The sequence below is a fragment of the Mirounga angustirostris genome, unplaced genomic scaffold, assembly GCF_029215605.1.
Source record: "Mirounga angustirostris isolate CCGP_5_RB_7025 unplaced genomic scaffold, mMirAng1.0.hap1 SCAF_3, whole genome shotgun sequence".
In the NCBI taxonomy this organism is placed as follows: domain Eukaryota; kingdom Metazoa; phylum Chordata; class Mammalia; order Carnivora; family Phocidae; genus Mirounga; species Mirounga angustirostris.
In genome coordinates, this window is record NW_026991711.1 from 31,067,363 (window position 1) to 31,090,273 (window position 22,911).

Sequence of the window (22,911 nt, forward strand, 5' to 3'; positions counted from 1 at the left end):
AAAGTCCTAAGAACATACTGAGAAGAAAAATCAACAGAAGAGATGAAAAGATAAGAGGCTTAGATGAAAAAGACTAAAAGAAAAGATGTTGGATCAGAAAACTAAAATCACCACGTATGAACTAAAGCTTGCACTAGAGGCCTGAACAAGCGGAATTAACAAGACAGAAATTGAAGCAGTGGTTTATTTATTAATTTTTACAGCTACTACATATTGAGGGCTACTGCACGTCAAGCAGACGACAAGGCAACAGAAATTCATTTTGGTGAGCATGCACGGAAATGGACAAGCCCACGTATTGTTTGTGGGATCTAAGCTGGTGGCAGCTTTGGCTGGAAGCCACTTTGGCAATATGTACCATGACAGCTTTAAAAAGGCATATTTTTATCTAAGCTTATATTCTGAGGCAGTAATCTCATATCTATGAAAATATAAAGAAATAAGATATGAGTCCATCACAGGATTTAAATGAGAAATATGTTTATATGGATATAGCTAATCATATTATACATATTAAAATGTTCATTAGAAACAGTTGAAATACACCCAGAATTATCAACTAAACATTAAAAGCACTAAACAATGGAGCACTATGCAACTATTAATAAATAAATAGAAACGATTTTAAGAACACAGAAAAATGCACAATCCAATGCTAAGAATACAGGGTAAATAGAGAATGAGTTCAAATAGAGCTCTTGTCTTTGGAGTTTGGGAATTGAGAGTTATATGTATGCTTTGGGGCATTTGATTAATTTTCTTCAATGAGCACATTCTTTTTTTTTTTTTTAAGATTTTATTTTTAAATAATCTCTACACCCAGCATGGGGCTTGAAACTATAACCCTAAGATCAGGAGTCGTATGCTCCTATCTCCTGAGCCAGCCAGGTGCCCCAATAAGCACATTCTTTATTTCAGATTATTAAAGTAATAAGTACTAAAAAACAAAAGCAAACTAAATTTTTAATTTTCTCCTGTATTAGAGCTTCTTATTTCTAACTGATTCCAAATACAGTTCTCATACCCTAGAATTATTCATTCTACTTTCACTGTTATAAAGGATTCATGCAAGTTGATATTTTTGCTCAAAGCATGCTAAAGTTTTGTATTCTTGCTTCACCATTCCAGATTTTTAAAACAAGGTACATTTGGGTTTTTTTTTCTCTATAGATTTTCTAAACTCACTGCTATTTTCCTTTATCACTGGGGAGCAGAATAAAGATTTTATCCAAATGATCCAACAATTCACCACTCATTTCACCTCTTACCACAGAAGTGTACAGCATTCAGAAACAACCTTCCGTCAAAAATAAAGTTCCTAGTGAAACTTTTCAGTAAAAACAATATCAAGATTATGGTGATAATTTCATAGGTAATCACACATATCCAACTTGTCATATTGTACAGTTTAAATATATGAATTCATTTATATGTCACTTTTTATCTCAGTAAAGATGCTAAATAAAAAATATCAACACAAGTTTAATACTGAAATGGGATTAAAAGGTCTGGGAGGTAGACAAACACATACACACACACAGAAGAAAAAAGAGAACCAGTCCTTAATGCATCAGCAAGTTTATTTACAAACACAGTGGAACAGAAAGGCTTATTAGTTCCTGGAGAAAACTTTTGGTATACAAACCATGATGATTCTGTATTAATGAAAAGCAGCAGCTTTCTATTGGGCATTGCTTAGTGATCATTCTGGTGAAGAAAATAGAGATCCCCTCATCAAGCAAATAAAATGCCACATATGCTAAAAAAATTTTTTTAAAAAGCACAATATTACATAGATGAAAAGAAGGACATAGAAAGCAAATTTGTGGGTAGATTTTAGTGAAATTTTCTATACGGTTCTGCATTAATTTAGTATACATTACAATAAACAGAGCAAACACAATTATATATTTATATTAACTATTTCAAATAATGTTTCAGAACCTTTTTAAAAAAAAAACAATAAAATAACCCTCTTCAAAACACCACTAGAAAGTCAAACTAGATCAATATCAGCATCAAAAATATTTTGAAGTTCTTATTTTTCCCTTGTGCTTTTAAGATGTTGAATTCAAAAAGTAAATACTGCACTTCCCCCCCCACACACAGAATCACCTTCTTATAAATAAACAACAACAAAAATATAGGTTCTACCAAGACCATAATGCTCTGATGTAATCTAGAGAGGCAAAAAATTAAAAAAAAAAAAAAGAAGTGTTATCCTTTTCAAAAAAAGAGCAAAAATGACATACAACACGTATTTATAGATCTACATCAGGAGCAACCACCTCTTCTTCTATCTGCAACAGTGCTTTCGTATGGAGGCTTACATCACATGGCGGTTGGCCGTCCAGCTGATCAGGCAAGGAGAAAAAAAGAAAAGTACTTAGGATAGAGAAATACTTAGATATTGCCGCCCGGGATACATAGCAGTAATCACTCAGAGAATGGCCCCGTGAGGTAGAAGAGTGACCTGTCACTCACTTAAGATAAAGCTAGGCAGATCACAGCCTCGGTTCTAGAATCCTTTCTTTGCAAAAATGAAGTAAACATAAACTGCTGATATAGAAATAAGTTACACTCAACTCTCTATTATTTGTACTGGAGGAGAGAAAAGGCATGGGCAATTTTCCCCTGAAGATTCCAAAAATCAATTCTATTTGGCTTGGGAATTTGATTCAAGAGAGAAAAACGCACACACATACACACACTCCCGCCATTACGTGCCCAGCCTTGCCACTCTCCAACCCCAGTGGTCGTATCCAGAAAAGGACCGGACGCCAGGGAGCGAAGGTTCACAACCCGCTGACAGATAAAAGAGAGTTGACTGGACTGAAACCATTTTCAAAGCACTCTTCACATAAAGGGCCATGTAAATACCTCAGAGCTCAAAAGCAAAAGGTTTTGCTAATACCACTTGTAACATCCTTTCACAATAAGGAAGAAACACATGTTACCAGCATCAAGGTTCCAAATATCAACAGCAGTAATGGTTGTCTTTATGTGGCTATAAACGACATGCGATCTGTCGGAGCTATCCTCGGTTTTATAACACACAAACAAAAACATGCTTACACAAATTAGCATGTGAAGTTTTTGAAAAACTCAGTTTTCTCAAAAAGGACACCGAAACACCATCAAATCAGAATTCATGTTCTCCTTTTAAAAATATTAATCATACTAATATATGCTTATATAGTAACAAAGCATAAGCCATTCTTTACTACCTTTTTCAAACCACTGTTTTTAAAGTTGGTCATGTTCTAAGTCACAGAAACAAAGCCCACTGTGAAGTAACAGAAATCAGCTGATAATGAGGGACTGATTCTTAGCCAAGAAACAGAGTACAGTCTACCCAGAAGGATCATTTTAAACTGTCTGTTTGGGTTTGTTGATAGCCTCAAGTCATTAGAAGTGTCTTCTAATGGATGCCGTCCTGACTCAGGCAGGTGTCCCTCTCCAACTCCTTGGCCCCTCAACCCTCCCGAGAGTGGCTGGAGTCTGGAGCGCTGACCCGCTCACCATACCTGCTTTGAAGGGCGGGACACACGAAGCTTCCTAAAGCCTGGAATTCTAAGGCAGGGGGCTTGAGGGGGACATGGCTGCAGATTCAGGGAAATGCATGGGAACCCGTGGTCTCCTTAAAAGACAAGAAATTTTCTCCCTGATTTGCTCTCTTACATTTGAATCTGAGATAGCAGTCGTTGCAGTAGAGTTGGTGGTTTCTGATTCTGACTTCGGCTCCTGAGCTGGAGCCTCCGAGATGACACTCACAGGCCACACACTGAGGGACAAGAAAGAACCACCACAGTCAGTCAGTTGGAGAACCCTCAGGGCACTCCCGGGGTGGCGGGGGGGTGGGGGTGGAAATTGAGCAGAATGCAACTTTTAAGCTCTTAGAATTGTTTCAGCAAAGACAAAAAAAAGCCCCAAAGATAATTAGTAGATTAAAATCAAGCCTGCCAGATGAGACATTAAAGAATGCATAAGTCTAATTTTAAGAGCCAAAATGATCGTTCTAAATATACCAAAAGAGTAAAAATGATCTGCTGATTGGCTGGAAAGAACGGAGTCTTCATTTCTTACAGGGTAATGTGAGAGGATAAGGCATTACATGGAAGAACCAGAGAAGTGAATGGGGAGTGGGGTTCTGGCACTTTCCTCTGAGGCGGGCAACGCCTGGTGGCCTGCTGCCCCAGCCTGGCGAGTGTTTGCACATGGCACTTGCACTGTGAGACTGCATACATTGGTTCGACATGCCCAAACACTGATTATTTTGACTGGTTCTGTTCTGCCCAGGAACTACTCAAGCCAGCGATACACAGGCTTAAGCAAGCTGTGTTCTGCAGGACTCCAGGAATAAGAACCAGAGTCTCTTTCTGGCACAGTGCAAGTTCTAGAATCACACAGATGTGTCTCTAAAGACAGAGAATGCAAAATGGAGTAAATTACAGGTTTCGTTCTTATGTGCAAAAACCCATCAGGTGTAAGCAGGCTTTGCAATCGTAAAAATATTTGACAATGCTCTTCTTTACATGCCCTCCCTATCAAAGCTAGGCTCTCAGAGACTCCGATTTGCATGTCCCCATGCTGTTAATAACACTGCTAAATTATATTTCAAGTATGCCTGTGACATCATGTTAAAGAAAGGACATATAAGCTGTAAATTACTCATAGAATCTTAACAGACTAAAGACCAGGAGTGCATAGTGTTTCTGGATTTAATTTTTGAGACTAGGTTCAAGATTTAAGAACAGGCCATTTGCGATTCAAAGTGCAGCACAGACTGACAAAATGTAGCACCGAGTTGGTTAGTGGGACATTCACACCCAGCCCGCCAAGAAGCCATGCGCTCTCCAAGCAAAGCTTTGCGGGCCTGCAGGCTGTTCATCTCGGTCTCACCTTAAAACAATGCAAATGATAACAAAGACCCAGGGACTCGATGATCATGGCGGCTCCTTTGCCCAGAATGTTACTACAGTAGGAGCACACTCGCTTCCCACTGACTGACCTAGACGCGGAACGAGAAGGGAATGGAGGCTTTCATCGGCGCGGATCAAAGTTACTTAAAATCACACTCTGGCATTAACATTAATAATTCTTAGGAAAGTACAGATCTGTGGGAGGAAAACTGTCACCAACCAACCAAAGTACGCGGTGTTGTACCTTGAAGGAGCTCCGCGTGGCGGTTCTGAAACCCTTGACACTCTTCACGTAAATTAACAATTTCAGTGTAATTCATCCATTCTCTAACTCCGGACATTATTCTCCTGAGATCACATCTGTATTCAGCATGAGTCTTCCCCTCCTCTAATCCAGCCAGGTCACCGGCCAAAGCCCAGCCCTCCTCCTGTCACACCCGGCCGGACCCTAGGAGAGCAGCCCCAGCTCCACCCAGAAGGCTCTACGCGCCTCTTCTACCATCTTAATCTTATCTTCCCATTCTCCTCCTCATTCACCTGCTCTTCTAGTTACACAGAAGGACCAGTGCTCTCCTGACCGTGCCCCTGGCTTCCAGGACTGCCTCTGGGAGGAGGAGATGACAAGTGGCTGACAGCTACCATGGACACAGGTAAGGACGGTGGCTGCTTTCCTTTGGATGCAAGTCTCTCCTGTCCCAGGTGGGAAGGTAAAGGTCACTTAGTACCACTGCATCCCACAGTACTGGCCCAGGTTAGTGACTCTGAAAGTACAGAACTGCCAAGGGCCTCACACGAGAGGACCACCTCCGAGACAGAGACCTCTCCAGGGCAGAAGAGCCAACCGCCTGTCTCCTACCTGCTCTCCTAGGGTGGAGCTCTCAGTGAGTAAATGCTGCCTCCTCCCACTCGAGAGCCTTCATCTCTGCCCAGCATTTACCACACATTTGCACCCCTTCTGAAGTCAAACCCTATGACACACATTTTAGAGATCCTGGTACAAGTAACATTATTTTAGATGGATATGTTTTCTTAACAAAATCCCTTGACAGCTAAAAAAAATTCCAATACTTATCACCATGTTTTTACTTTTCAGTACCTCGCTTGCAACGGAAAATACTATATGCCAGTAGAACTCCCTTCAGATGACAGCAGAAACATTGCTGTGTAGGGCTTCATGAAGCACTGATTGTCTGTAGAGAAGCTATGCAAACCTCAAAACCCAACGCGTGTTGATATCTGTGCTTTACTCCACATCAAAAGACAAATGGGAGTCAAGACCTATAGTTATAACTCTTACCCAGTACCTGCAGCATAGAACCTACAGAATTCAGTTGATGTAGTCTGAACAAAATGTTGGCAAACTAGATAAGAAGCCAGCAATGGTTTTGAAAACCAAAAACAAACAAAAAAAGCAGTATCTATTTTTCTATTCAGCTTGTTAAAAGTTCCACAGACAATGGAGCTTGGTTATAATGCTTTCCTTTTCAACTCAGTTCCTATAAAAAGAGTTTGTACTATAGTCTCAATAAAAGTCAAACATTTTACAATACTGCTCTCAGTCATAAACTGCAAATGAATTCATAAGCTACTGTGTATTTTTATGCTTCCGTGCTGAGAATTATATGAGTATGTCTGCACTGACCACAGGCAAAAGCAAACAAGACAGTGGCAATGAGGTACATGTTTTAAAGGTCTCCAATGGCTTCACAAGACATCCATAAATGCTCTTAGGGTAGCATGGAAAGCCATTAAGAAGCCTTTAATTGATTTGGTAAAGGAACACTGAATTTGACAGATTCCAAAAGGCTTGTTTTTGGTTTTCACTAGAAAATTTGGACAAGACTTTGGGGAAATTTTAATGAAAAATTCCCCGAGACAAAGGTTCTCACCTGTTGCGGAGCTGGGAGCCCGGCTGTGATGCTGAAGGAGAATGGCTGCGTGGTGTGGGAGAAGGTGCAGCGGTGGTCTTCACGGAACCAGTGGAAGGAGGGGGGATGCTGGAGGATGGATTCCGCATGTAGGCCCGGTTTGATGTGGACACCAGCTGAGGCGGGGGGCGACTGAAGTCTTGAACAGAGGAAGAAGCATGGATTCCTGAAGGCTGATTGAGCCAAGGGGATGGTTTCCAAGAACTGGATCTTGGGGAATCCAGGTTATCTAGAGATTCACCTCTGAAACATGGAAAGAGTTCATTAAGACTATGTAATACATTCCCTCTCCGATTTCGGGAGACGAACCATGAGAGACTATGGACTCTGAGAAACAAACTGAGGGTTCTAGAGCGGAGGGAGTGGGAGGATGGCTTAGCCTGGTGATGGGTATTAAAGAGGGCACGTCCTGCATGGAGCACTGGGTGTTATACGCAAACAACGAATCATGGAACACTACATCAAAAACTAATGATGTAATGTATGGTGATTAACATAACATAATAAAATTTTTAAAAAGACTATATAATACATTCAACTAGAATCAATACATCATTATAGTCCCTAAAATACCCATTTTATGTATTTTATAAGTACGTATTAATCTAACAAGTCCAGTTACATATAAAATTACCTTTAATAAATAAAGTTTCTTTTCATCAACATCACAATGTTTCATATTCAATTAATCTTCACTTATTTTCATTTTTATTTACTTGGTGCTTAAAGAAAAAACACCGAAGTGGAAAAGAAAATACTAAAAAAAAATTTTTTTTAATAAACTACTACCAAGACATACATTCCTCCTTTAAATCTTCAATGGATTAGACATACCAATCTTAATTTTTGAAGCCCAACCAAAAGAAAAATACCATTTAGGCACTTACATATGTCAGGTATTAGACTAAACACGGTCACAAAATTTTTAACTTATTTAATCTTCACAACACTTCTTTTTATATCTCTAGAAGTTAACTTGCCCATATGAAAAAGAGCTAGTTAGTGGTGGAACTGGCTTTCAAACCAGTGTCTCCTTGATTCCAGAGTAATCCAGATAATTCCTACTCTACAGTCCTCACCCTCCCCCCAAGCCCTGAATTTAATCAACTGTCTAATGTCCATCTTATAGAAGCATTCACCAACCACTTCCCTTAAACTGAATATGCATTTAAAATAGAGTTGGGGCACCTGGGTGGCTCAGTCAGTTAAGTGGACGACTCTGGGTGTAATCTCAGGGTCCTGGGATCAAGCCCAGCATCGAGCTCCACACTCAGTGCAGAGTTTGCTTGGGATTCTCTCTCCCTGTTCCTCTGCCCCTCCCCTGGCTCTCTGTGTCTTTCTCTCTCAAATAGATAGATATATAGATAAATAAATAAGATGCTCAAAAATTATTTAAACAAATAAAATCGAATTTAGCTCACAAACTGATTTAAATACAACTTTCAGAAAATCTCTCCTGAATGAATTCAAGTGATTATATTAATTCTGATCTACAAAGATTGACTCCAAATTATAAATGGTTTATTTTTTTTTAGAAGATTTTATTTATTTATTTGACAGAAAGAGAGAGAGAGAGCACAAGTAGGCAGAACGGCAGGCAGAGGGAGAGGGAGAAGTAGACTCCCCGCTGAGCAGGGAGCCAGATGTGGGGCTCGATCATGACCTGAACCGAAGGCAGACGCTTAACCAACTGAGCCACCCAGGCATCCCTAAGTGGTTTCTTTCTAACAGGTCAAATTTGTTATTACATTTAAAACTTGAACTCTTATCCCAAGTTTGAAATATGTATTTTTTTAAAGATTTTATTTATTTATTTGACAGAGAGAGACACAGCGAGAGAGGGAACACAAGCAGGGGGAGTGGGAGAGGGAGAAGCAGGCCTCCTGCAGAGTAGGGAGCCCGATGTGGGGCTCGATCCCAGGACCCTGGGATGATGACCTGGGCCGAAGGCAGACGCTTAACGACTGAGCCACCCAGGCGCCCCTATTTTTTTCTTTTAAAGTTATAGAACTACTACATCATTGTGATGAGAAAGACCCAAGCAATATAGAAGGGTATTTGAGGGAAGAATAAATTTTCCCTCCACCCTCACTTACCAAAATTTACCTGTCCTAATTCCCAGAGGTAACCACTGTTAGCTTCTAGACTTTTTCTGTTACATACAGATTTTCATACAGAGACAAATTTACGAGTAGAGCCATGTCTATATATACATATGCAATGGGTTCATGAGTTTAACACTCTTAAATGGGATTACTCTACAATGCATACTCTTCATAACTCACTTTATTCCAGGTAACATATTATCTCAGAGCTATCTTCAAGTCAGTTCACACAAAGACAGCACTTTAGAGGGCTCCAGTGAATTATCCTCCTGGTATCCATGCCATTGTGTGGTCCCCTCCCACTGATTCTCTGCTTGGCCATATGACATGTTAGGCCAATGGGACATAAGCAAACATATACAAATGGAGGTCTGTAAACACTTGCACATTAGGGCTTATCTTCCGCAAGCTTTTCTCTTTGAATCCAGGTGCCATGTCATGAGGCAGCCCAAGCAGCTATGTGGAGGGGCTGCGAGGGAGCAGAAGCTCCTGACCAGCAGCTCCCCACCAATAGCTCCTGAGGACCTCCCAGGACAGCATCAACATCAGGGGTACAGCAAATTATAGCTCACTGTCAGGATATGTACAGATCGTGAGCGAAGGGTAATTTTAATTTTCAAATGGTCATAAAAAAAAACAAAGAATATGTGACAGAGACTGACGTGGCCTACAAAGCCACAATTATTTACTATCTGGTCCTTCATACAAAAAAAAAATTGCCAACCTCTACTCAAAAGAACTGTAACTGTCCAAGTGCCCCAACCAACATCATCCAAAGAGCTGCCCAGTCAATTTTGATATGAATTGTGATAAGGCAGAATACGATACTACTATAAAAGAAAGAGACATTGCTGTATCGTACACCACCTCAAAACTTAATGTCTAGAAATTAAACATCTGCTTCAGAGTACAGAAGAGGAAATCACTCCTGAAAAGTGCCGCACCTTCTCATAATCCCAGGCAGACAGATTGGCTCCTTATGTACACTGGAACTGTGCTGCCGGATCCAGCTGTTGTCATTGAGAAGAGCTGTTCTCTTCCTCATTTCTTGAAGAATTTGTTGTCTCTCTAACTCTGCTTCCGATGGGACTTGTTCCTTCTTGGAGCTCCTCCGTGACGAGCTGGTGCTCCCAATTTGGTCTAAATATTTATTGCCTCCTAAATTAAAAACACATCAGAAGCTGTAGGATTAGCACGTTATTAAAGGTGGGGGGGGTGATTGTGGATAAACCTCCAAATACAATGTAGCAAAAGATGTGACATTGTACACATATGTAACATCAATTCTCAATGAGACCGCTGCATGGGAACCTAAAAGTCAAATCTGCGATTCCTGGAAATTCCAGTTCCACACCCAGAGGCATGCCACAGAGCGCACTTAGGAAGACTTAAGGAGGCTGCCCAAAAAAGGAAACAACCAGCATTGATTTCAGCACTATTAAGTTACAAAGTGCTCGCCTACAAATAATTTCTCTTCCACTTGTCCCTTCCTTCTGAAATTAAATCAATCAAACACATGCGCTCACTGAAAACTTGCTGTGACAATGCCTTCAAAAACTTACACTCCCCCTGGGGAGAGCAAGACTTATATGCTGTTTCTCCAGCTGACTCCACTCAAGTCTTCCTGGTATAAGTTCTACAATAAGCCATGACAAATTGTAGGAATGAGAGCACCTTCAACCACTAAAATAGCTTTTGTGAGACTGAAAAATATCCAAGTAACCCAAATGTTAACCAAGGACTGTTAACAGACTTGTTTGTCCTCTGAGAAACTGACAAAACTATAATTTGGATGTTGAATATATGCATGACAATTCAGTTAGGTTTTATCCTGAAGGCTTTGTCTCATTTTGGATTTGCTGATTAATTTCTGATTTGGGTAAAACGTCTGTAACTTTGAAGTTTCTTCCCCCTTTAATTTAGATTAGGAAATTCCATCTCAGGATTCCCTTTCACTCTCCAGATTTACCACTATTATTAATTTTTCTAAATTCACAGTGCATCTCTGCCTTAGTTCATCTTCCAGCAAGCAGTGAACAAGGCCAAAGTTTTCTCATGCCCACCTATATTTCCCTTTGTGGGTGCCCACAGCCTATCAATTTGGTCAGATTTTAAATTAAATATTTCCTATTTTAAAAGTGCCTTATTGGCATAACCAAGTTTTTCAATAAAATATTTCATAAGTTCACTGCCTGCTCGTCAAGAGCTTAGGGTTAGTAGAGGGAAGAAAACACATACTGAAGATCGAAGTACTTAAAGTACTGATTGATTTTAATGGTGGCTAGGGACAAATTCAAGGGCAAAAGAAACCCAGAAATCCAAACAAGTAAGACCAGAGAGCATCTGATCAATTGGCAACTGCGAAAGAGAAAATTCTGGTTTTAGATAAGGGTCCCTAATAGCAAAAAGAGCAAAAGAGCTGGAAATTTAAAGTAGGACCAGATAATGGAAGCTCCTAAGTGTTAAGGAGAAGGAGTGATCATAGGACCTAATAGAAACTAAATTTTACAAGCTGTAACCAGAGGTTACACACTAGCTTCCACCTGACCATTTAAGGCCTGTAGATGTGTGGTTTGGCTCACAGAGGGCTTTAAATTTTATTTATCCTTGTCAGCGCTTAAAAGATAACATGAAAATCCACATTGTTTTTAACTTCTCTTTAACCACAGAAACACTGGCCTTGCATTCTCCCACATGGCAAGGGCAGGCTTGCATTCCTCCACGTGGCTACCCACTCAGTGGGCTTGTCCACCAAATTCACCCCAATCCTCATATAACTGACCAGCAAGCACCCTGCTTTGCCCAAAACCTGGTAAGCAAACGCTGCTTAAAATCATGCTTTTTGCTTAGTGGTTTTTTTTTCCTTAGTTGTATAATTTCAGTTACATGCTTCCTAAAAATACACTTTATACTAACAATATCGGGTTCCAAATCATTTTTGCCAGGTTAGCAAAATCATTATCATTTTGGACTTTTGGACATCTTGACACTTAAATGTACAATTTCAAGTTTATAAACAACTTTTAAGTCCCCTGGTATTCTGCAGAAAACTTTTCTGTCCCATTTCCTTGGCTGCAAGATAAAATCTATACAAAACTATCAATAATACTGAAAAATTTCCACATGTTTCATTAGCTATTTAAAACCATTTTAATCTCCCAGTACTCCCTCCATTATAAAGTAAAGCCAAAATAAACATAAGTTAGTTGTGTTTTTATACACAAATCTAAAAATACTTGGTATTTTAATTATGTTATCTTAATGAATCTGAAATACGTTGACTTTAAAAATACTATCATAGCATGTGATAGCATAAAGAAGCAACTGTGCTGAAGAATTTGGGAAAAAAATTCACATTTACCATTTTTATTTGTAGGGTAATCATTCAGTTCAGTTGTGGATCTGGATTTATTCCTATAACACAAAATACAACATATTATAGACATCTCATTAAGAACACCTTTTTTACATTTATGATGTAAAAACGCCAAAAAGCTTGCTTTTTAAAGCAGTTGATTTAATTCCTGTATCTGTGGAAAGCTACATTTATCTTCTTAATAAGGAATTTTTCATGTTGTACAAGGTAGCAGAAAACAGTGACGTCTCTAAATGAGAGAAGAGCATGTGAAGAATATGCAAAGATTCTCTCCAGTTTGTAGGATGACTAAGCCTATGATTTTTTACCAATTTGTATACTTTGATTCCCTTCCAGATCTCAACCGTACAGGGGGTACCAGCATCTGTCATCAGATCACCTGACATCATACTGTCCTTTCCTTCATGCTGCCCAAGGGTCAAGAAATCAATTTTGGGGGTACTTCCTCCAAAACAGCTGCTCACCAAATGCTACCTTAGCTGTGCAAAGAGGTATTCAAGCATCCTGGCAGAGGCAACCTCTGAAGATAACTCATTTTGTAATGGCAACGTTTAAGTTTTTGTATCGACCCACGCTGGTCTCGTTCTCACTTTACTAAGCACCGTAACTTCAAATAATAGTGGTAATAATGAATAATATACATTATCATATGTATACATTACATATGTACATGCATACAATGTATATGCACACGTATACAACATACAATAAAGTACAATACATAATGTATCGCAACTGCTGACAACTTTCATGAGTGGTTTCATTTGTATTAACGTAGAAAATAATTTTATTGCAACATGTTCTGCCACACCCTTTAACGCCTCTAAGGCATGCTGTACCTCAAAGGCCTGGCAGTGTTCTGTATTTTCCAGGATTTGTTACGTTTTCTCCTGCAATATAATTATTGCCTCCAGGTTATAAGCTACGTAAAGATTATAAATATATAAATAAATGCATATCTTTAAAAAAAGAGAGATACACATTTAATGATCCACAGTTCCCCAGAAATCATTATAAATAAGAGCATCCACGGGGCGCCTGGGTGGCTCAGTCGGTTAAGTGACTGCCTTCGGCTCAGGTCATGATCCTGGAGTCCCGGGATCGAGTCCCACATCGGGCTCCCTGCTCGGCGGGGAGCCTGCTTCTCCCTCTGACCCTCCCCCCTCTCATGAGCTCTCTCTCTCTCATTCTGTCTCAAATAAATAAATAAAATCTTTAAAAAAAAAAATAAGAGCATCCATCACTAAAACTTTTTCTAGCTTAGTGTCAGCGCATTACTACCTATATATTAATTTTCCCTATCTACTCGGAGTCCTACTCAGTCAGCCTGGTTGCCTGTGGAGATGAATCTTTCCATATCTCTAAGGTAAATTCCTAAGGAAGAAATGTCAGCTCTGAAAACACAAATTAATGGTCATACACTGGATATTTATAGACAGAGTCTATTCAGAAGTCCTTGGTAATTTCAAAACTGCCAAGTATTTTAAAAATTACTTTTAAACATTAAATTTATGTCTCAGGAAATTTTAAGATGTAGATAACATTGCCTGGAATTGACCAGTAGTTCTCATCAAACTCAGAGAAGGCCACAATTCTCGTATCAGATGTCCACATGTAACTTCACCTGGGGCAAGCTGATGCTGTTGCTTATAACCTCCTTAAAATAAAAATGAAGGCAGTTGCACAAAATGAACACAATTCTACCCTGTGTCCATTCCCCTTGCACTGCGGCTCCTCCCATAAAGAGGTAAAGTTTTTCTCTGTTCTGTGAACTTGGGCTGGCCTGTGATTTTACTTTAGGTAATAGAATGTGACAGAAGCATTGGTGGGCCAGTTCAGAACATAGACAGCAAGGTACTTTGCATGCTTCCTCTCTTTAATTCTGTCTTCTCTGCTCAGCCACCATGTACATAAGACTGCACTGGCTTCCTGGATCTTGAAAGAACATGCTCTAGTTGTTCTCACTGTCCCAGCTGACAGCCAACTCCCCAAAGCAGAGCTGCCTAGTAAACTAGTAGGACATGTAGGAGGAGCCCAATCAACTAAAAGAACTGCCAGTTAGGATCAGCCCAAAATACTTACCTACAAAATCATGTTAAATCACTAAGTTTAGGGGTAGCTGGTTACACAGCAAAAGCTAGTCCATACAAAGATCAACCAGCAAGATCTCTTTATATCCCACAAAAGATCAAGAGCTAAAGTAGTTCTAAAATACATCTAGGCAAGCCCTCAAATATTCATCTCAAGTCAATTATTCCAACTAAATTACAACAAAATGTCCCATATACCTGTCACTAGGAAGCAGCCCTGAAGATTTTTGCTCTCTCTTTGGTATGTCATAGGAATCAACAGGCCTAAAAGATATAAAGAAGAGTTTATGGTCAACATAGTAGACTTTAACACTCTTCCTGAGTTTGAGAAATTGATATCAAAACAAGGTTATTCTAGCCTCTTTACGAGATGGTCTCTGGGTTGAAAACTAAACATACAGAAGCATTTCGATCAATCACTGCAAAAAGAAGACCTATTAATACCAACAGGGATTAGCAATTCATTCATCCCACAACCGTATACGGAGTGCCTGCCACTGCTCTAGGGCTGGGTTACTGAAGCAAACAAAACAAAAAGAGTATTAAATGTAATTCTTACATTTCAGTGGACAACCAATACAGAACATAAAACAGGGTAAGGCATATGAGGAGAAGGTGTGGGGAAAAGGCACATGTAAGGTATTCTGGAAAGTCTGAGAAGGTGACATCTGAGCAGAGACTTATTAAAGAAAATGAGGAAGACAAGGAAAGAGGTGAGGGAAGCTCTCTGCAAGCACAGGGACTAAAAAATGCAGATGTTCAGGGGCAGAATGCATTGGACATTTTCAAGGAAGAAAAAGGAGGCCAGTGTGGCTGGAACAGACAGAGCGAGGGGAAGAGTGGTAGGAAGCCAAGTAGACCAGAGGGTCAAAATCCAGGTCATGTGAGCCTTCTAGGTCACAGCGAGCACCTGGGTAGTATTCTAATGTGACAGGAAAGCCATCTGAACAGTTGTAAGGCAACAGGAACAGGGTGTGCAATGTAAAGGGTGTCTCCCTTGGGCTGCTTGTGTAGAAAATGGATGGTAGGGACCAACTAGGAGCCTCTGAAGTGCGGAATGGACCAAGCTAAGCCAAGCCAATATAAAAACATCACAGTGCCCTTCGGCTGTAGGACAAACCTTTTATACTGGTATATTTTGACTGAAGTTTCCCTCTCTCTCTCTGCCTGGTGCTTCTGCTCCTGGGCCTCCTCCTGACGCTGCTTCCACTCTGGCTCTTCCTCATGTTGTTGCTCCTTCAGTTTCCTCTCTTTCTCAAGCGTGAGTTGCTCCTGCAGCTTCTTTCTTTGGTCCTCCTCTGCACCTTCCTTTGGCTGTCTCCTCTCCTCCTCTCCTGCTCGGGTCCCTTCCCAGTCTGACGACTTGGACTCCTCACCCCAGGAGGCTTCCGAGGTGGCCACGGCAGGCTCCCGGGTGGGCAGAGAAATGCTGTTTGAGCTCAGGACCATCAGTTCCTATGTGACCAGGGGGGAAAGAGAAACCCATCCGAATCTGTGTATCACTATAATTTCATTTATTTATATTCAGTTTGAGAGACTGACTGTAGTTGGCCCGATTTCCACTCGAAATGATGTTAAAAGTTTTATCGCTAACAAAGCCACACGTGGGTGAAATATAAGTACAAAGAGAAAGATGCAGTTAGGGTCCATTAATAGAAGCAGTAATGATACAGTAGAGAAACTAAGAGAAAGGTTGAAACATCAGAGCAAAATTCTGACAAATCAGAGCTCATTGTGTTTTTCAAAGAGCTTATATAAGTGGATATGTGGCAAAAGCCACGTAAAATAGAGGATCTTCCGTCTCGGCTAATTTCACTGAGACAGAGAAGAACACAGCACCTTCCAACACTACTACCTCATTCAAGTACTTGTAATTCTCTCTCTCGGCTTCTTGCTTAGCCCTTTGCCACTCTTCCCTGAGTCTCTCCTGCTCACGTTGATATTTTTCCTATAAGGAAAGATAGCATATTAGTTAATTAGTTAATTAACAGATTAATGATGTTACACAGGATCTTTTTCACCAGCATTTTTGCTAGCTCTACCCTTCACCTCAGTCTTTAAAGATGGTGATACTGTTTTCACCAATCGGACTTTCATCCCCAAAGTATGAACTAGCTTATATCGAATTAAACTGCAGTCTCAGGAAAGGGTAGATACTCAAAATTGAATCCATAGCCACCCTTTACCACAGCTGTAATTGATTAAAGCCCCTAGCTAACTGCAAGGGGGACCAAATTTCTCTGCAATGGAGCTCTTTTCTCTGCAACACAGCTTAGGGGGTGGAAGTCCTTACAAAATTCATACACCTGTGTATGAATACATCAAACCACAAAACTATAGTGCTGCCTTCTAAAAAATACACAGGGTAAATAATGATTTTAAAAGGAGGACTCAGGGCGCCTGGGTGGCTCAGATGGTTAAGCGTCTGCCTTCGGCTCAGGTCATGATCCCAGGGTCCTGGGATCGAGTCCCGCATCGGGCTTCCTGCTCCTTGGGAGCCTGCTTCTCCCTCTGTTTCTCTCTCTCATGAATAAATAAATAAAATCTTTAAAAAAAAAAAAAAGGAGGACTCAGAAAGCTTCAAAATAGAATGTAATGAGTGCAGAATGTGCTGCCTAGCAAAAGATTTAATTATGAGGTTATTAGCTTTTGATTTTTTTTTTTTTTTTTAATTTGCTTCCCGATGCTGGCTGACCCTGACCAGGGAAAGCCAGCCTGCCTCGCTCCCGTGGGCCCACATCACTCTGCTCTACCTGCAGCAGGCGGTCCTGCTCCTTCTGCCACCTTTCCTGCCGCTTCCGCTCCTCCTCTTGATCCCACGCCCAGCGGCTTGGGGCACTGAGAGTCGGAACTGGAAGCTAAACCAGTAATAAGAGAAGATGTGCAAACAAAGGAAGAACATATTACTTTGTTCAGTCATCTACTGAAGCACTTTCGCTTACATGAATTATTCATACCATCCTTGGCCTAAGCGGTACTAGAGGAGGTTTGGCTTTCTGGTTCAAAATGGGTCTTTTCAACTTGGAAAGACTACCCACCCCGTGACAAATTCTTATGCAACCGAAAATCAGCAACGCTAGTATGTGCTAATTCAGTCCCACCAAGGTCACCTTGTTTATTCCAAAAACAAATGAATGCTACTTACATCAGGAACCACAGAATCTGAGCTTCCTGTGTTGCACCATGTGGGAAAGGAAGAAAAAAAAACATATAAGTCTTTTCATTTCTATGAAATAATTTTTTCAGAGAGTCATATTAGCTGTTTCTATGCCAGTATACTAAGTGAGCTCAATGTTTTTTTGGTTTCTTTTTAAACCACAGCAGTATCTCAGTTTTTCTCTTCAATTCCATCTGTTACTCATCTTCCAAAGTCAAAGTCATTTAAAACAAAGAGAGAGAGAAACTAGGGATGCCGAGAGTAGCCCCCTAGTCCTCGGTACTAGAGCTGGACGGCTGGTGTTTTCTGAAGAGGTTTTAGGGTTCTTTTATGAATACACCAGGTAGTATGTCACAGCTGAGCCCAAGAGGGGAAAAAAGAATTTCAAATGTTATAACATCTACCAAATCCAAATTTTACTTGCCACTATTTAATGACAATGTGACAGCTTCTGTATCAGATTTTCCAGATCTCCTTGCTAATGAGCTACTTTACTTAAATAAGACACCACAAAGACATGTTCAAGAAATCTTTCCCATTCCTCTGAAAGGAAAGCACAAATATTCAAACTTCATGTGTAAACTTATGAGCCTAATATTCTTCTTTTTATTCTCAGGGGGTGCTACATGAATATGTGTCTGTATGTTGTACAAGAATAATAAACAAGTAAGTAAATTTCATGAAAGGCACTATTGTACAATATTTTTTTAATTTTCCTGAAACCTCAGCTGTCAAATAAATTATTCACTTAAACATTTTTTTTTTAATAGAAAACTGCTTTGAGACTTAGGAAAATATCCTTCCCTAAAAGAGCCTGTTGAAGAAAACTGAGTGAAAATTAGACCAGAGAAAGAAGGGAATTGTCTTACGTAGCCTGTTTGAGCTAGGAGTATCATACTGTTTCAATTAAATTACCATAGAAAAACAGGAATTTAACAAAAATGTAAAAAACACTAAGGATACGGACACAAACAGACCTCGTACATGCATAGCTGGTGAGCTACTCTGATTTACGGTCAAAAAGAAACCTTAATTCACCAAAGAAAGACTAGTAGATTTAAAAATAAAAAAATCTATGAGTCCAGTAAATATAAGGCAAGTGTGTAAAGGTTTTTAATCACCTTAAAAGTAAGAAACAATAACATTTAGACACCAACAGCACACTCCTCTCTGTGCCATCGCATCTCAAATGTTGGATATTACTTTTAAGTTCTTGATAGGACAAGCACAGCTCCGACTGCATTCATGAGACAGGGCATTAGACGTGGGAGGGAGAAGAAATGCCACATGCAGAGCACAGAAGGCAGAGGGACCCAACTACACCAACACAGGGAGGTTCAAAATGCACGTGTTCAGAAGTGCAACCGAAATTTACATTTAATTTATTTCAGAGTTAATAGGGCGGTCCTATTAACACACCAAAGCCATCATTCCAGTAGCAATAAACAACTCTGCTCTTTAGTAAGCATTTTCCATAACCAAAAGTTAGAGTTTTCAAAAGTTCAACAATTGGGCGTTGGTGTAATCTAATATTATGCAATTGGTAGGAAGCAGTAAGGCGTAAGTGAAGTTCCTCATTTCTTACTGTCACCACCCAGTGGAAAGAAGTGTGTGTTTAACAGCATCTCAATCTTTTTTTTTTAATTAGAAAAAAAAATTCAGAGGTATACAAAAGACACGCAAAGACCCATTACCACAGAGGTAGACCCATGAACTGTAAGAAAAGCCTGATGACCCTAGGAAAAGAATGGAAATGGGTTATGTTGCTTGGTCACAATGACAGCCAAATTGAAAAGTCTTAATGCCCAGCACCAAAGACTACGAGGACAGAGTGGAGAATGGGAACAATTCCATGAAAGTGCATGAATTGTTATCTTGGTAGTTTACCTTGTTCAAAAAATTGTGATCGCCTTTTTAAGTTTTTCAAAGAAATAGGTTCAGATGCTAGTTGAAAAATAAAAAAAAAAATGTCAATACCATGTCATTCATTTTAATCTCTCACCACTGGAAACTAAATGGTCTTTGATACACCTTTCTACTCCGCAGCATTAGTTGTAAAATGACAAAACTGATTGCCATAGAAGATATGGATTATTTCAATGTACAATGACACATATTTTAGTAGTCTATACTACATCCAAATTAGTAATGGAACTAATTATTTTATTAATAAATTCTAGCAGATAGCATCATAGTTTCATAGAAGCCAAAATACTTCCATGCTAGATCACACAGCTTTAGGGAAATGGAAACTAAAATGTTTTGCTTAAGTTAATCAATCCAAAAGCTGGAAGTCCAAGGAAAAGTATTTGTAACTAAGAGTTTTGCAGTGCTAAGTAAAAAGTGAACTGAGAAATAGTGGGAAGGAAGAAGATAAATTAATACCCAGAGAAAGATAAAATAAAAACAAATGTCCAAATTAAAATATTCTTCTATCTAAAGTATTTGGACTTGGTTTAACATCTTATAGCCACTAACTTTAAGCAAATGGAGTTCAGTCAGATTTAAAAAAAAAAAATAGAAAAGAAACATTCTGACTTCTACAGATGTGTTGCAAGGTTATGGCAAATGATTCTTATATTTAAGTTTATTCATAATATGTAAATGCAATTATTACTTCATACTAGTTGGTGCTTACTTGTCTAAAGAAAACACTCAAATAACAGGCGTGCATATAGTTGTAGTCACTAATGATGAGTTTGGTGTCTTAGCAGTTTGCTTTGCCTGAGTCACTGGCAGAATGGGACCTAGATGTCTTGGATTGAACATCGTGAATCAAAAATAAGTCAGGTTTGTTTTAAAAACTCCTTTGATAAAGAATGCAGTATCAGTTAAGATGCAGTCACTTTTTTTTTTATTATGTTATGTTAATCACCATACATTACATCATTGCAGTCACTTCTAACTATCAGAAATTAAGTACCAAAATAAATCATCAATCAAGGGGAATTTATAAACTTGGTTTGGCTTTGACCTAATGTATTATGAACTGGCAAATGCAGATGCAAAGCCGTCAAACTGCTGTGAAAACCCAGCTGGTGGGAGTCTAGTTTCATGGTAGCAGGAGTTCTGTCTTCTTTGGGTCTTTTTCCCAGCCTATGTGGACCAGATCTTTCTTATTTATTTTATATGCCTAAGGAGTAGCATATAGCATGTGGCAACAATGATTTATGGACAGACAGAAGGAAGAGAGTGATAACTCCACCATACAAGACCTCCCTAGATACGACACCTGCTTTTTCATTACAAATGGGTCCTCTGGCTAACGACTATTATTGCCATTTCTCTATTAATATTAGCTGCCTACAAACTTGTCCCTTTCACAATAAAGGGAGAAAGGAAACCTCATTCATCGTTTCAGATTTAACTAAGATTCCCTCTGCCAACATACCAGAGCAAGAAGGCTAATGGCCTCAGGAAAACCAGTCTTTCTTATTTGACTTAGACACACAGTCACTCAAAGCTCCTGGACACGCTGCCAACCTTTGTTTGTAGTTCCTGAACTATTCAAACCCTGGAACTGAACGCCCTTCCACCTGTCTGCAACTGGATCTGCATGCTAACCTCTTAGTTTCAACTTGCAGTGGGATCAGTTTTTCTTTGACTCACTGATATTAATTTTCATAATAGCAGAACTTGAATGCTGTGACATCTATATTATAAACCTAGTTATAATGGTGATGTTTACCTTTTGATTCAAAAGTAGTACTTTCATCATGAATTCCATTCATTTCCTTGGATTCAATATTCTGGAAAGGACAAAATGCCAGTTAACAACATTCTTTCCAATTGGACTCTGGGTTTAAATAATGCATTTCCCAGTAGTGAGAATAACTTAACAAGATGAGTTTTACAGGATATTAATGTATTTCTTATAGTTTTTTACATAGCTAGGAAAGTTTTTAAATTTTTGTTAATATTTGTGAAAGGATTAATGACCACCTCTCTATAAGCATGGATGACTTTAAGTTCAATCAGTCATTAATTTTCCAAGAAACATGATGTGCCAAATAATTAAGTTCACTTAGCTTATACTTATGAGTAAGCAACACAAGCATAGAGGATTCTTCAGCATTTAAGCTTTTCTTACACAATGTAGCAGGATCTCCTTATTAGATAAAAGAATATCTTAGGATAACAACAACTATATTTAGGGAGTCAATGTAAACATTTATTTAAAATTTTAAATTTAACTACTGCTTTGATACTTAGAAAAATTTCTACATTGTAATTATGTTTAATCAATGTAATTGAGTATCTCTTAACCACACATCTAAGTCTACCCATCAAATTCATCTACACAAGAACTAAAAATGCTTCATGAGGTTTTAAAATAAGTAGAGTAATTGTGTGCAATTTACCCCTAAAGACCAAAGAAAGCATAGAAAACTTACAGTGCATAATTTTACATCATTACTACTTCACATCCCCAAAGATCTAAGAAATGGGTATAATGATGAAGATCAGTAGGAAATACCTATAGAACACCACTAAGGGATCTTTTGCTTTTCCCATTATATAACTATTACTCTATCAATGAGTACTGCCTTCGGATTGTCAAAAATACATTTTACTCCCATTACTATAAATTAAATGTTTTTCAAGTAGCCTCAAAATTGTTCAAATTCTTCCCCCACACACACACTTCCTACACACACTTTGCTCCACACAAATACTCCCACTTTTCAAAATACTTACAGAATGCTGGAGGCTTTCTGAGAAATCAGTTGTTATTGACAGATTTGAAGACATTTCTGAGTTGTAAATTCCAGAAGTTGTATCAATCCACTTTGTTTCGGGTGAACCTATAATTTTGGTAGCCATACTTGTGAGATTGAGGGTTTTATGCCGTGTAAATGGTAGGGAAGTTTGGTCTTTGCCCCAGTCTGATTGGCACATGATGATCAAGAAATGAGTACACGTAAATGGTGAAGTGAAAAGAACAAAGTTACTGAATGCACACACACAAAATGTACATACAGAAAACATACAAACAAATCAGGTAGTGTGGGAAGGAAGTAAAGAGTGCAGGTGTTTTGACCAACAAATCACCTTCTGAAAACACAAGGGTTAGATCATATTAATAAGGAAAAGACTAGCAAATTTGCTGACACTTTCTGTAAACCAGAACTGAATATCGTATTTTGAGATCATAATTTGGCAGGGAGGGGGAAGCTTAATGCCATTCCCCATCCAACCTCAACAACTAAGAAACACAATAGTAGAATCATACTGCAAGTTCCTTGAGCATGAACAACAGGAATATGACCCACCATGTTCTCTCTTACACCAGCAGTTAGTTATGGTGCTATCGAGAAAGTAAAATCATAGTG

At 39.1% G+C, this 22,911-nt stretch overlaps 1 protein-coding gene across 10 annotated transcripts in view; it reads right to left on the reverse strand.

Annotated features, from left to right (window-relative positions):
* Positions 1–1,562: 1,562 nt before the first annotated feature.
* LMO7 (LIM domain 7) overlaps positions 1,563–22,911 on the reverse strand; it is a 128,263-nt gene continuing 106,914 nt past the window's right edge. For 4 of the 10 annotated variants that reach the window (XM_064585992.1, XM_064585991.1, XM_064585986.1 and 1 more), the window contains 14 exons: positions 22,277–22,464; positions 21,267–21,327; positions 19,466–19,522; positions 17,567–17,592; positions 17,175–17,279; positions 16,274–16,369; positions 15,542–15,876; positions 14,620–14,685; positions 12,317–12,369; positions 9,900–10,113; positions 6,812–7,093; positions 4,903–5,011; positions 3,682–3,784; positions 1,563–2,354 (listed from right to left, as the gene is read on the reverse strand). In XM_064585992.1, coding sequence (XP_064442062.1) covers positions 2,332–2,354; positions 3,682–3,784; positions 4,903–5,011; positions 6,812–7,093; positions 9,900–10,113; positions 12,317–12,369; positions 14,620–14,685; positions 15,542–15,876; positions 16,274–16,369; positions 17,175–17,279; positions 17,567–17,592; positions 19,466–19,522; positions 21,267–21,327; positions 22,277–22,464 — 1,718 coding nt within the window. In that variant the 3' untranslated portion in view covers positions 1,563–2,331. The remainder of the gene's footprint in view (positions 2,355–3,681; positions 3,785–4,902; positions 5,012–6,811; positions 7,094–9,899; positions 10,114–12,316; positions 12,370–14,619; positions 14,686–15,541; positions 15,877–16,273; positions 16,370–17,174; positions 17,280–17,566; positions 17,593–19,465; positions 19,523–21,266; positions 21,328–22,276; positions 22,465–22,911) is intronic. The other 6 variants (XM_064585995.1, XM_064585993.1, XM_064585990.1 and 3 more) reach the window with 4 other exon arrangements.